The sequence below is a fragment of the Eimeria maxima genome, genomic scaffold, assembly GCF_000499605.1.
Source record: "Eimeria maxima Weybridge genomic scaffold, Emw_scaff926, whole genome shotgun sequence".
Taxonomy (NCBI): Eukaryota; Apicomplexa; class Conoidasida; order Eucoccidiorida; family Eimeriidae; genus Eimeria; species Eimeria maxima.
Window position 1 is genome coordinate 1 of NW_013566867.1, and position 14,559 is coordinate 14,559.

The window sequence follows — 14,559 nt, forward strand, 5'->3', positions numbered from 1 at the left end:
GTTCTCCACAAAGGGATGCGCTCATAATATGCTTCAAAACAAACACATTGCTCATATATAGTGCTCTCGCAGCTTTGCAAGATGAAGAGAAAGAATATTCACGCGTAGCCCCCAATGCTACTGAAGAATCCGCATTCGAGCGGTTACACTTTGTCAACTGCTGCAAACTCAGGGTGGAGTTTTGAGGGGAACATGGCGCACCACGGTTCCGTAGCTCAGCAGGTTAGAGCGTGTGGCTGTTAACCACAAGGTCGCAGGTTCGAACCCTGCCGGTACCGCACCTATTCACTTTACATCGAGGAGATATGTACATTTCGGAGCCGTATGCTCCATGCGCCAGGTTTTGGCCTTTGTGACCAACGCGGAGTTCACGAGCATTTGAAGAAGGATAAGAGTTCTCCACAAAGGGATGCGCTCATAATATGCTTCAAAACAAACACATTGCTCATATATAGGAGCCTCGTCACTGCAACCTTCTGGCGAGCAGCCAAACGTTCTAGTCGGGTTGTAGGCGGCAGTGGACTCACTCCAGTCAGAGCTTAAATTGCCAGTCTAGTGTTTATGCCTTAAAATGGTACGCCTAGGACCACCAGTACGAGTCTAAAAGCGTTAGTTACACTGCGATATGCATACCGTGGGTGATGCATTGGAGAGAGCACACGTGCCCCCCTGACCAGAAGGTATATGTGCCAGATAGCTGTGACAGCCTTCACCTCTCAGCGCTCACAACAGGTCTTCATCATTTACGTCATGAGGGGTGGAAATGCGTGTTCTCTTCCGATGTGTATTGCGGGTTGTAGGGGACCCTAGAAACTTAGGATAAGATACCCCTTCAAATATCTGATCCCCGTACCCACCATCCTGGCATCCTACGAATAACAGCGCCAACGCCTGAAGCTGCAGGCGAGAATTAGGCCTGAAATGCATTACCGCGCCCCTTGTTCTAACACAATGACAGTGTGCGAGACGCCCCGCAGATACACGCACAAACAACTTGACTGTATGAGCGAACACTGTAAGCCTTTGTTAAAAAGCTCTGAAAGCGTGCCAGTCACCTAGTTAGGCATAGGGGGTCAAGCACGGGGCTCGAACAGACTTACCAACAACGGAGATACTAGGGTCCACGGCTGCAGCGAGCAAGGCCGCATTCACTTGGTTCTCGTGTTTCCATAAGCGGTATTCTGCTGGGATGCGTTTGTAAAAGTTTGCCGAGCAAGCCGCCGTCAGCGCATGTGTACTTCTTGTCTTGATGGCGGATGTGTTCGATTATATCCGGCCTAGATATTCCCAGGTATCAGAGGAGTTCAGATCTCCGACACTGCCCTGTTAGAGGCCCTTCTTGTGCAATTATGGGAGCTGCGCAGCTGCGCAGCTTGATTAATTAAACCGGGGTGAGGTTTTTGGGCCAACTTTTTGAGGCAACGAGGCAAACAACGGCGCAACAAGCAGCACACAGATGGAACACCCAGATTGACCCGGAGAACGAGGGCAGCAAAAGGCAACTCAACTGACGGAACGACTCTTCCTCTAGAGGGGGGAAGATGCTGCTGAATGCTTCTGCAGCTGGCATACAAAAGCTTACGTGGCTGCAGCAGGCACGTGCACTCATGTAAGCAGCTTGCACACAAACGCAAGGTTTTAGCAATGGTATATGATGTTGGCACGATCAGCAAAGAATACCTGGTTGTGCTTCCGTGCTTCTCTCTCTTACTTCATGGGATGCAGCGCGGCGCGTCGCAACTGTAGGGAGGCAGCCTCCCATCTCGCAACTCCTGGGTGAGTGGGCCTCTGTTGTCAGGACGCCTGCGGGGTGCTTAAGGATGTTAGCTACCTTTACTGAACTATTATTCTGTATTTTGTCTCCATTTAGCCATAGTACTTGGGTAACATGAAGGCTGCTTTGCGTACGGTGTACTTTTCCGCCACCCTTTCCTTCTGTGCAGGCGTAGTTTGGCATTTCTCATATCTCCGTATGAGATCTTAAGCGCTCAGATTCAAGTGATATGATGAAGTAAGCATGATCGGTAATTAAGGGATTCCCCTCAAGAGCCCCAGTTGTATAGAGTTCTGCGCCGCTACCCAATTTCCCATAAGTCAATAGTTAAAAGTCCAAATCATGTTCGAGTCTCTATTATAAACAAGGGAAGTTCCCCGAATAATAGAAATGACTTGGCAAGAATAACCAGAACTGACTCCCGGTCTTCACCGGAGGTCAGTGCCGACCTATAAAAAAACGGGGAAATAATAAAGCAGCGACAACACATTCAGGTGCCAGACCTACAAAGCTGCTAACCACATAAAAATGCCATACTCATTGACATGTTAATTTCTATTTCTTTTTCATTTATTAGATCTTTAGAAGTCCTACCTAGCACCCAAATGTAGCAAGGCACTACACGGCAGGCATGAATAACTGCCTCATTATCCCTAGTAGCTATGGCTCCATCTATGGTATCCAATTCTTAGAACATTTAGTAGTATTAATTCATTTTCCTGACTAATAATGTCCTAATCCCTAAAATATTTAATATTTATTCTCTTTACGATCATAAAGCCCCTAGAGATCACACATAAGCCCCATTGTAGTGCCTGTGCACTACAATCAGCCCCAATCGCTGCTACATGTGCCTTGTTTCCCTTGCACAAGAGCAAATTTTCCTGACAGTGAATAATTGAACATTTACAGTGTTTTAATTCATTTGTCCACTGTGATAGCGGCGTTCACCCCCCGGATCCTTGCACTTTGTGGTGCCAGGCACTACATCCCCGGACGCCCGTTGCTCTTGTTGTCTTTCTGTCCCCAGTCGGGCTCCGAAGGGGCCCTCACCTCTGCCTCCCCTCCTGCCACCAACACGTGTGCTATTTCTTTTGTCGGGGCCCCTTGTTGTATCCGCAGGGGGGCCCCTCCCCGCAGAGATGGACGGGAGCTTCCAAGCACCCCATGGCGCCTCGGTGGGCCTCTCTGGAGGGCTCCCTCCCCTGCCAGGGGCTCCCCCGCCAGTTGGAGGTCTCCCAGCAGGAGCCTTTCCAGGGGCCGCCAATGCTGGGGGATCCCTCCCTCCTCTGCTTCCCGGGTTGCCCTACGCACCTCAGGCTCTCTTAGCTGGCCCAGGGGGGCCAGGGCTACCACCGTCGGTGTTGACTCCACCGCCTGCAATAGGCCCTGGATCTGCGGGAGGGGAAGACGGTGGAGCTCCATCTGGTGGGCCTCCATCGTGGACTTTAGAGGGTCGGGGCCGTGCCGAGGGCGCCCCGCGGCAAAGCTCAACCGGCGGCCGCAACTTGTACATCCACAACGTTTCGAAGGAGGCACGAGAAGCAGACGTGAGGGCGTTTTTTTCGCAGTGCGGCGAGGTCGAAAGTGTTGCCCTGAGGGTCAACCAGCGAGTGGGGCCTAACGCTGTCTACGCGTTCGTTCTCTACAAAAACGCAGAGGACGCCAGACGATGTTTCGAAACTCTAAACGGAAAAACGTTTAGTGAGGAGACAATAGCACGTGCATGCTTTTCAGACAGGCTAGAGACACACTGAGAGTTCGCGGTGGCTGAGCCTTTTGTTGTGGGCTGTTGCGTCGTTTGGTGTGGCACCTACCCGTCTGCATCGTATGGGGTTCTGCAGCCGTTGTGTGCTTCACCATTGTGTACTTACCCCGCTAGACAACTTGCAGTCCGTCTGTATGTTTCTACTGCTGGCTTTGTTTCTGCTGCGGGAGTGCAGTGGGCCGCTGTGTCCGCGTAGAGTACCAACGAGGACGCACCGGGGGCCGCAACGGCGGGACAGATGATGCGGGGTCAGAGGCGGGCAGTGAAGTGCATGGCGCTGCTGCTGCGGGAAGCAGCAGCAACAGCAGCAGAAGGCCAAACAGGGGCAAGCAACACACAGAAAGGGGTGGCAACCGCAGTGACAGGGACTGGGACCGACGGGGAAGACAACCCATTAGGCCGATGGTGAGGAGCGCAGACCCACAAACCCCAAAATGCACGAACCGTCGAATTCTGACATCTTAAGAGCATCTATAGAGTGATGCGAACGCTTGAAATGAAGTGGTGATGGCTGGGCGGACCTTGGAACGAGGGTTGATAGAGGGGACGCAATGTGGGGTTTAGGGTTCGGAATCTGTTTGCAGGACGACGAGCGGCGGGATGGAGATGCGCGGATGAGGGACTGGGGCCACGACGAGGAGGCGGTAAGCAACTCAAAGGCTAGGTCTCCAGATGGGGTTTTGGGTACATTGTGGAGTCCTCAACCTGTGTTAGGTTTTTTAGGCAGTCTCTACGCTCACCTCAGCACCTTGGTGAAAGCTTGGGAGCTCTTAGAACCTGACACTCACTAGCTTGACGCACCTGCATCAGCGTACTTGGTTTTGGGTCTGGGTCTGACCCGCAAGCTGAGGCTGTAACCTTGTTAAAGGAGGAGAGCTTTTTGTCCTATCTAGGGGCGCATTATGTTGTGCATTTGTGCTCCATTTCAACAAATAGCCCATATAACGCATGCCTTGGCAAAGTTAACAGAGGAGGGAATGCCGAGGGGCACACACATAAGGCTCGTCGAATGCTGCTGTTGCCATGTCAATAAGCACTGCCGCAAGTATTGCCGCTGCGCTTGCTTCTGCAGATGTATCGCAGAGATGGTCACAACGGTCTTATGCTTCCATTACAGCCACAGCCGCCACCGCAACAGCAACAGCCGCCCACGGATCAACCGCAACAACAGCTGGAAGTGCCGGCAGCTCGCGAACCGCTTTTGCTATTTCCTTTACTGCAGCAGCACCGTGCCCGCCACGGCTTCCCGTTTCTTAAGGATTTCTCCTCGTCTCCACCTACTATTCCTGCAGCGACGTCGGGGCTCCCAGCGGCCCCGCCAGGGACTGGGGCCCCGGCGGGCCCCTGCGGCGCTGGTGCTCAGTGGAGGTGGACTTTGGGCCGCAATGACCGCAAGAAAGTTGCCGTCACGGCCCTTTGCTTGCAAGGGGAGGTTCCATTGGAGATGCAGCAGGTAAGCATCTGTTATTATGATCCTGTCTCTGCTGCTGCCAGCCAATATTCTGCTACCGGTTTGTTGTGATCCTGGCCGCTGATTCACGTTCTTCGAGGCCCGTATTTCAACGGAACGCTGGTTTTAGAATGTTGTTTTTGTTTGTGCGCAGCTGCAGAGTATGTTGAACGTCAGCCACCGCAGCAAGTGCGAGGAGTTGGCACTTAAACCTATGGATGCGGCTGTGTTGCTGGAGCCGGCCTCACCCGAGAACGAAGCTTCCTTCAATGAGTATCTGTCATATTTTAGGTCTAAAGAGCGGGTTCGTCGCTGCTGATGTTGCTGCTGATGGTTCTGCGTCTCATGTCGTTGCTGCAGTGTCGTATTGGCGATGAGCCATTTGTTCTGTGCATGACTTGCAAATTCCGTCGCCTTTGTTGATTTTGGATCGATTTTGGATCGAATGCGTTGTTCTTGATTAGCGTTCTTGAAAGCCTGCTGCTGCGGCTTCGAGAACATTGGCTGCATCCGTTGTTGGGAGGGAAGCCGCTGCTGCTATAAGGACCCGGCCTGGTAGTTTCGTTGCCACTTTTCGCTGCAGGCTGGCGTTGCATGTTTGCCCGGTGGCGTGTTTTTGTATTTCGTTCCGCCTGGTTTCCAAGCCTTCGACAAGTACAGATATCTCTTCCCGCAGCACCTGAGGAACAGCAACTCCGTGTACGTTTGCTGCACCCTACAGCAGCAGCTGCTGCCGGTCATGCTGTGGCACCCCGCTGCATATGCCGGTCTTCTATTCATCACTTCTCGAGTCCAGCTGCTTTTGATCGGTTGTTTCCAAGCGTTGCTACTTGTCCTGTAAATGCGCTTTCAGTGGCAGGAGCCTTCCGCTGTAAGTTGCAGCAAGTACACCCGTCTCCTGGTTGCATGTTCCCTTATGTTATTCAGGATGGTTGGGCTTCTTGGCCCCTCTCCCCACTCGGGATCTGCTACAGCGACGTCGCATCCTGCACCCGAACAGCAGCAGCAGCCACAGCAGCAGTGGCAGCAGCAGTTACCGGCATCAGGACCGCAACAAGCGTGGCCGCAGCAGCAACCTTGGCAACAGCAACAGCAACAGCAACAGCAACAGCAGAAGCAGCAGTCGTCGTGGCAGCAACCTCAGCTCCAGCAAGGCTGGTCGCAGCAGCAGCAGCCACCTTCACAAGTTAAACAGCAGTTTGGAGTGAATCAGTCGTGGCAGCCGCAGCAGCCACAGCAGCCGCAGCAGCAGCCGCAGCAGCAGCAGTGGTCACCGGATTCTCTGCAGCAACAGCAAGTACCACCGATGCAGCAGCAACAGCAAGTACCTCCAGTGCAACAGCAACAACAGCCATGGCAACAGCAACAGCACCAGCCACAGTCGTGGCATCAACAGCAGCAGCAGCAGCAGCAAAGCGGCAATTCGCAGAGCGGCTTGCCGGAACAGCAGCAGCAGCAACAGGAGGGACCAGCAGGAGGCATTAGCTGGATGCAGCAGCTTAGCAACATGGCCGCCTTCTTAGGCGCCAAAAAGTGAAGCAGGTGTCTCAATCTGGTATGGGTGGTGCCCCTTCTGCTGTTGCAGCGAAGGTAGTTGCACGTGTAGAAGCAGTTGTGCTGCCTGCGCATTGTGCTTTTGCCTCTGCTGGAGCACCGTTTTGCTGGCGGATGGGCCCTGTGAACGGAAGGGCACCTCATTTAAGCGGCATCTAGTGGGCAGATAGTTGGCAAGGAGTCACACCTTGGGTTGTTTTCTCCTTGATCTATGCGGACCCACAGGCTGCAGCAGTAGCAGTAGCAGCCGCTGTTGCTGCCGAAGATATCGCCGTCATTTTGCTGCCGCACGCTCCACAGGATGTGCCTTCAGCTGTCTGCAATCTGTTGGTGTCGTTCTGTGGAATCATAGGAAGGGAAGGGGGTCGTGCTTGGGGGGCGCCAATTCTGTGCGGAGGGTGCTAGCTTCTTTCGAGCTGCAACGCGCATAATGCCTGAGGAGTGGAAGGATGAGGCAGAAATGCAAGACTGAAAAGACAGTGCGAGCGGTGTATGGGTTGCCTGTACTTACTGTGTACAGAAACTGAAGAAACTGAGAGGAGACGACCAAAACTGTGTACTGCAGCAGTCCCATTCTCCCTCCGATGATAGGCGTCCCCAGTAGCGTCAGCAAGGTGGTGCAGATGATGTCACACCCATGGTCCATCAGCCGGCCTAGAGGAGAGGATATGCCCAGCAGCGTGCATGCTTCCCGTCGATGGCATCTAAAGTCTGGAATAAGAAGGGGATTGCCGAGATTAAAAAGACCCAGCAGGGAGGGGACTCGGAAAGATATGGGCAGAAACCGAGAAGCAAGCAGCACCCAATGATGGCTGCAGTGCAGCTTGACACCATCAAGCCGTTCGGGTGTACACAACCAGGAGCGAAATTCTCCACTGCTTCCCAGTATGGATCTTTGGTGGTGTCAAAGGCAGTACGATGGCCTGAGACGGCGTATTTGTGTAGGCTTGTGTAGACTTGACGCCAGCTGGCGTCAAGTAGTGCCCGAAAACTCCTTGCATAGTGCTGCAAGCGTTTGCTTTTAAGGAGGGATCTACCTGAGTCAGAATACCCACGCAGGAGAGTTTGAGGGCCTCCGGTGCATTCAAATGCCAGGCACACGTTATGGTTTGCCTCCGGCTGTAAGGGGGTTTATTGTCCTGTTGCTCCGATAAGACCTCCCCTTTCACACGTCCAAACCACCGCTCTTGTTTGTTCGAATCACAATGCGAGACGTGAGGCACTCAGGCGCTTTCCCCAGCAAGGATACGCGTCCGGAGCACTAGCAGACCCGTCCACGAGCTCACCTGGCGCAGGAGGAATGAGTGCTGGCACTTTGGAAGTTATCCTTTTCCTTTCAGGGCATACAGATGGCTCTGCAGGAGTCAGCAGCAAAGACAACGCCAGAACGGGCTAATTGCTCCAAGCGACTTCAGTTTAGCAACGGCGGGAGCGCGTGGCCACGTGCAGGATACAATGCTCCCGGTGATAAGGTCAGGGCTCCTAGGCAAAGTATTTCCACCTGCGGCACCAAGGCGCCTGCGGCGCCCAGTTGAACGATCGATTGCCATGTGGGAGACGAGTAAGGTGTTGCGGTGACTCTTCATCAAGCACAGCGGATGGTGCTGTGTAAAAATTATCACATGGGGCCGGATTTCAAGCTCCCTAGCCGCGGCTACCAAGACCTTGCGCATTAGCACACTCCAGAATCAGGAGGGGCGGCGTGGCACCACACACCATGGCGAGCCATCCGGTTTTCAGCATTCTCCGCACGAGACTTGTCTCTTACACTCACAGGCTATTGCAAACGTGCGTGCCAGTCACCCCGCGTCATTTGGACTGGCGAGGAGCTTTGCGCCCTGGGGATGCCTAGTTGCTGCACCTTGCCCAGTTGGTTCACCAGCTGGGAACTTTCCATATGGCAGCTGCATTGCAGAGTACAAGGCATTTCGAGGACAGCCGTCTAGGGGTTCGCCGATAGGCGATTATTGAGATACGCTAGTAAATTCCAACTCGGTCGCACAACGGTATTAGGTGCACCACGTACACCAGCGTCGTGTAGCGGCTGCTAGCCCCATTCTTCTTATGTGGCATCGTGGTGTTCTTGAGCTGCTTTGCAGCAATTGCCGCTACGTGGTTCGTCGGTGACACGTTCCAATCCTTTGGGTGGACTAAAACGCGAACCCCCGCCACAAACAAGCGCTAACATCGCCTCCGCCGCGAAGCAGAGACAAACTCTAGCATCTGACGCCATACCTTTTTCGGGAAGCAGGCGCCGAGACATCCCAGATGGCGTTAGGACCGTATGCTCCTCGCCCGAGCGACCCACTTTTACGGAGCCAGGGTGCGCCCGAACGGGTAGTGGCAATGGGCCTTGAGCAGTTGTTCTCTTTTGCTGATGGGATTCACAGTCGTCTGGCACTGAAGGGCAATGGATGAGCTGTGGTGGGTGGGCACGATTGTTCTACATCTGTGTGTGTGTTAGTCGCTGATTGAGGCTTTTGATACTGCCTGCGTGCTATGACCCGTTGCACTGGGCGCGAGCATTCTGTGGTTACAAATGGAGGCGACACTTAAAATGGGATGCAGTATTCTGGCCCGATTCCTGGAAAGTAATAGGGAAAAAAATAGGGCGTAGACTTTATCGTGTGTATGAGCACACAGTGCAAGTGCAATCATGCACTGTCCTGTACTCTCCCTATTCCGGGAAGGAACATTGATTTTGCAGATGAGCCGTGCGACACGAAAAAATTTTCTGCAGAAGCAATGGAGGGCGTTGAAGGGCTCGGCGAGATTTTTACTAACCTCTGATGCAACTGCGCTCTATGATATTCCTTCTCACCGCGCGCCTCCAATTTGAAATTTCTTGTACGTGGTAGAGGGGAGGATTTGAATCATGTGGTGCCTGTTTCGAAGTATGTACCTTCATTTATCTTCACTTTTCCCCTTCCACTGCGTGTCTATCGTCAACGGCTCTTGAGTACTCTGACGGGACCCAGCGACTATTCCCAAGGAACTGTGGTTCCCATGCCGCTGCAGTTTAGGAAGCTGCATTCAAGAGCGCACATGGCTTGCATCTGCTCTCTAGTTTGCTAATGGTGGTATGATTCTAGTCTTGTCCACGTTCTGCAGATGCATTGGGAACTGCCAAGCACTGTAACGAGTTCAAATGAGAAGTCAGCTGTACACCCCTCTAAACTGCCAAGTACATTGTCGATCAAGCGTACCGAAAACAGTTTCATAAAAGTAAACGGAAATCTTAAATTCATTGTATATGCACCGTTGCAAAACGTAAGGAGAGTCGTGGATCCGGGGGAAGAACCGCGTGCGGCGCAGTGAAGCAGACAGTCTTAAGAACATCCCAACTGCACTAGGCATCCCATCCAGTCTACAGGCATCGTATGAGCATGTTCCCAAGGGCCTCGCTCTGGTGTGGAGAGGAGGTGGCTTGTCATGAGCTGAAACGCTCCTTGTTGCAAGCTCTGTTGCAAGACGACCCAGGAACCAGTGTATCCCTGTGGTCCGTTGATGTGCGAACTAACGCTATACACAATTGTTGAACAGGTTAAATGACTCTCAGTAGGCAGCATGTCTACAACTGGAAGTACCTGTTCTATCTTCCGACAGACATATGCAGGCGACCGTGCTGCATTTCGATAATGTGACCCCGATGACACTGTAACGCAGGAACCTCAATCCATGCATTCTCTACGAAAGAACATATTTACAGAGGGTACCTGCTCTAGCAAAGGCAAGATGCAGTTTGATTGTAAGAAACCTTCCTCTGCATGCAAGAGGTGTGTGCCCACAATAGGGTACCTCCGTGTTACAAGTGACGCTGTGAGCAGGAATTGCACAGGTGAAGCCTGCTACAACTCAAAAGTCATCAGTTTTATGCGAACCGAACCAGTGTGCTAGACACAGCGGTCAGTCAACGCTCCTAGCTGCTCAAACGGTTCAGTGGGGCTTGCCGGCCCAGTGATCATTACAGGAGGCGGGCAACAAGCCTTCGTGACGTATGGATCCGCTACTAGAGAACTATCGAAGGACAAATTTCTTCGAGGTTTTGCGTTGCCATATGGTTTTAGTGCACTGTCGTTTAGAAGAATCATGGGCAGTGTCTGGTCAACCGGCGTATATGCCGTGCTACGAATGGTATGCCGCAAGTAACTGCCTTTCCTATGAAACAGGGCGAGACTCGCCTAGATCCTGAAGTTGTATATATCTTTGATCTATGGTGCTTCCACCTGCGCTCTGTTTGCCTTCCGAGTTCACTTCTTTTTCGGCAGTGAACTCCTGCGTGTTCTTGTCGTCAGCGAACGATGCTCCTGAATGCAAATGCGGTGATTACTAGGAGCGTCCATGACGAAGGCGGTGCATATGCAAGGCCTAAATGACTCGCCCATAAACCGAGCCCACTGCTTTGTCTGTAGGCTTGGGTAGTCGGGACAGCCCGACCCAAAATTCCTGGGTTCGGCCTATGCGTCTATCAAAGCTGAAAGGATAGGCGCCTTCTTTCCCCCTTATCATTCACCTGCTCGTGCAAATCTCACGCAGCGCCAGCTACTAGCCAGGGCCGTGCGTGGGCTATAACGCAAACTACCAGCTCTCCCCTGTACCGCTGACACACGTATGCATATTTTCTGCGCCGTCGACCAAACAACTCGAGAGTCACGCAAAAAGTGGTTAGATTCTGCTCAAGCTGTAACAGGGAGGAGTCCAGAGGAAGAAACCGACAGGCCACCTAAGCCCTTGCGCTTTGTTGTTGACGGAAGTGAAATACGACATCCCCTGCAATTCCTGGCCATTCCAATGTTAAGTACAAAGGTAAGGTTGTGAAATTTTTTATTACTAGCTTTATCATGTTCCTAAGAGCTTCAGGACATAACAACCGAGTGTGGGGTGCCTACGTCGGTAGCTGACCAAAAGCTGCGAGCCAGCCAGGAAGCCTATTCTGCTGAGGGCGCTGCAGCTTCCATGGAAACTTTGAAGCATAATACCCTCATTAGTAGCTCATACAATGAGGGCAATATTGCTTATAGAGTGCGTGCACTCTGACCTTCAGGCTTGGTTGAGGGGTCAGCCGTGCGCGGGCGCAGCGTTTTGGAAATTTTGAAACAGCACATACAGCAGCAGCTCGGCGGCGAGCAGCAGTTGCAGCATGAAGTGTTGAAAGAAACACGAACGTCTGTACTGCAACGCCTAGCTGAAGCAGCCGCTGCTGCTGGCGCAAACGCAGTTGTGAGTGTGCGACTGGTAACTTCCGGACTCCAAAGCATGCACGTTGAGTAGACGGCATACGGCACCGCAGTGAAAGTAACAAGGGCAAACCCTGCTTCTTCTACTTAGGTGTATGGGCATTTACTAACAGTCAGAAGGCCAGTGGCGTCTTGTGCTGCGTAGTGACCGCCAGGTGGAAGAATGCGAAGCTCGGATTCGCCCGACCTTGTACCATGCTGACTTCCTCACATAGTTTGCAGGCGCTTGTTCGAAGCGTTTGAAGGCATTGCATTGGCGGATCTCACTGATTTGCACTCAGGACGTGAATTGCTGCTGCAGGGAAGCATGCATGCATGCGAAGAAGCTCGGGCGATAACCTGATCTACTACCCGGAGCTAAACTAGCGTGAAGGCGAACCTGTACGCATACAGGGGAAAGCCTATTCACGCCATCAGTGCATCTGTGTTTTTCTTTAAATCCCAAGGGAATATGGGCACTGACAAGGGCGACACGCAATAACCATATGCAGCAAAAGCTACTACGGAGCCATGTGAATACAGCTCCCCCAGCTACCACATCTCGCCCAGTCGGCACATCTTAGCCACCCCAGTGAAATAGATGTCGTTTCAGCCCTTCTAGAAGTGCATCCGTAAGCGGATGACATGAATGAATCAACAGAACTCCACTGAAGAATGGTCTCTAGTAAACTTGCGAGCAAGACCAGTTAGAAGTTAGCATGTGCAACGCACCACCCCTGTCTCCATTTGTGTACAGGCGGTGACTGCTGACAGGCGACACAGATACGCCACTAGAGCAAGCATGGTACTTCACCTAGCAGGCACGCTGTCACCAACGTGGTGAACTCGCCCATCTGCAGTGCCTGAGCGGCTGATAGTAGACGGCAGTTTCACCAAACTAGTTGGAACAGGTAGCTCGTGGTGTGGCTGCCTACTTGGCCCTCTGCCATTTTCTATTAGCATCCATGCGAACAAACCCGCTGTTGAGTTGGTTTAGACCTTTTGAATCGTCCGTCTGTCCGACTGCCTGTTCATCCTGTCAGATGGGCCTTACGATGAGCCCCAATCCTTTTTACTGCTGTAGGGGGCTACAGCGCTCTGCTAGCTGCTGGCAATTGCGCGTTGCTGAAGAAGACTGTGGGCGTATGCAGCGGCATCTGCATCATCTGCTGTCGCCACCCAGGGGTGGTCCTGCGCAGTTCAAGCAAAGCGCCATAATTCGGAGCCGCCTGTAATGCGCATGTGAAGTAAAGCCTGAACTGGTGAGAACAGTACACGGCTCTTCAAAACCTCACCAGGACTTGGCACACAGATAAACGGTCTTGCCACTCCGGGTGGAGCACCTTCTGGAAGAAATCACGCAACTCTGGCGATATGGGTGGGTCATTAGGAATTTTCACTGCTCCTTCCCCGATAGCTTCGAAAAGGCTTTCTATTGAGCTCGCGCCAAATGGAACAGTTCCGAATATCATCACCTGCAAAGCGCTCCAAAGAAAGTAAGGTCCGCTACAGTGAATTGTTCAGTGGAACTACTGAAATTTTGTCGCCGATGTGCCGTCAAAAAGCTGTAAACACAGCGTCGTGAAGCCGCATGGGTAACTTGACACAATGGAAGCTTCCTGGCTGTAAAGGTATGAAGTGGCCATCCGGCTACCTTCATTCCGAGTCATCCAAAAGCCAGCTTAGCCTTCCAGGAGCCTTTATAAGGTCTGTTTGATTGTAAGTAGCTGTGCGTACATAAGCGCATATTCCCAGTGCCCAGACATCAGCAGCGCGACCATCGTGCCCTTCGTATGCCTTGGACTCGTCTATCGGGCGGAGGCACTCGGGAGCCATGAACATGTACGTACCCTGCGTTGGAGCCGCCAAAACGCAATGCAACATTCTTGGAGTTGGACAAGCACCCGGGAGCCATTCAACAAGTGGACTGTGGCTGTGAATTGAATGGCAGAGACAGGTGCTGGGTTGAAATCTACAACTATTCTAGACCTAAACGAAAGGAGCGCTATTGCACTTACGTGCCTCGCAAGATATAGTATCCCGTACCTTTGTATATCTGACTTTTCCATTCGCGCTCATCTTCTCGGCGCTTCCAAAATCGCCCACACAGACACGACCGTCAGCGCCCAGTAGAAGATTGTCCACCTTGAGATCCCTGTGGCAGATTCCAAGGTCTTCGTGCACTGCGCCACACCGCAAGACCCCAACCAAGCATCACTCTGGCAGCAACTAAGGAGCATCCAGTATAAGATCCGACACAGTCTGAGCAACACACTCTCGCGTCGCCGCACTCACGAAAAGCGTCGTGCTAGTTACACTTTAGGTCCAGACACCCGAGGGAAGTTCCCGATTATGTTCAACAGCTCAACGACACTGGCTGCAGCTTAGCAAGCTCACAATATTCTAAGCCTTCTGCAGCATCACGAATAAAGCACTTAGCTTGGGCTTCCGTGAAAGTCCACATTGTCTTCAGCTGTGGAACGAATTTCTCTCGGAGTGCGTCTTGCGTGGCGTCTGCTGGCAGCGCGGCAGACGCGTCGGATTCCAGCAAGCAGCTTTGCTCTAAATTATCATCTCGGATGCTTTTGAGAATCATCAATGCCCCCCCAGGCATGAAACTTGTGACTGAAACAGCACAAGTAATATCATGAATCAATGCCATGAAATTCAACTGTCAGAAAACCGATGACTAAAGGGAACAAAGCACTACCCCTAAGGCTGAACGCCACAACAACAGAATTTGCAATTCAAAGATAAGACCCGGGGTGTGTGTGTGTGTGTGTGTGTGGGGGGGGGG

General features: G+C 52.4%; 3 protein-coding genes across 3 annotated transcripts; 2 read left to right on the plus strand and 1 right to left on the minus strand.

Annotated features, from left to right (window-relative positions):
- Nucleotides 1–2,916: 2,916 nt before the first annotated feature.
- Nucleotides 2,917–6,529, plus strand: EMWEY_00045790 (RNA binding motif-containing zinc finger protein, putative; the record flags this gene model as incomplete). The annotated part of the gene is made up of 7 exons (XM_013483070.1): nt 2,917–3,478; nt 3,718–3,947; nt 4,127–4,186; nt 4,615–4,995; nt 5,147–5,296; nt 5,576–5,691; nt 5,920–6,529. The coding sequence occupies 7 exons, from the start codon at nt 2,917–2,919 to the stop codon at nt 6,527–6,529; spliced, it is 2,109 nt and encodes a 702-aa protein (XP_013338524.1).
- Nucleotides 6,530–7,243: 714 nt separating this feature from the next.
- EMWEY_00045800 (hypothetical protein) lies at nt 7,244–9,049 on the plus strand (the record flags this gene model as incomplete). Its single annotated transcript, XM_013483071.1, has 4 exons — nt 7,244–7,459; nt 7,887–8,018; nt 8,646–8,828; nt 9,011–9,049. 4 exons carry the CDS (start codon nt 7,244–7,246, stop codon nt 9,047–9,049), a joined length of 570 nt encoding a protein of 189 aa, XP_013338525.1.
- A 3,814-nt stretch (nt 9,050–12,863) lies between these two features.
- On the minus strand, nt 12,864–14,358 carry EMWEY_00045810 (protein kinase, PfPK7 homolog, putative; the record flags this gene model as incomplete). Its single annotated transcript, XM_013483072.1, has 5 exons — nt 12,864–12,953; nt 13,058–13,237; nt 13,500–13,613; nt 13,809–13,945; nt 14,160–14,358. 5 exons carry the CDS (start codon nt 14,356–14,358, stop codon nt 12,864–12,866), a joined length of 720 nt encoding a protein of 239 aa, XP_013338526.1.
- Nucleotides 14,359–14,559: the final 201 nt, after the last annotated feature.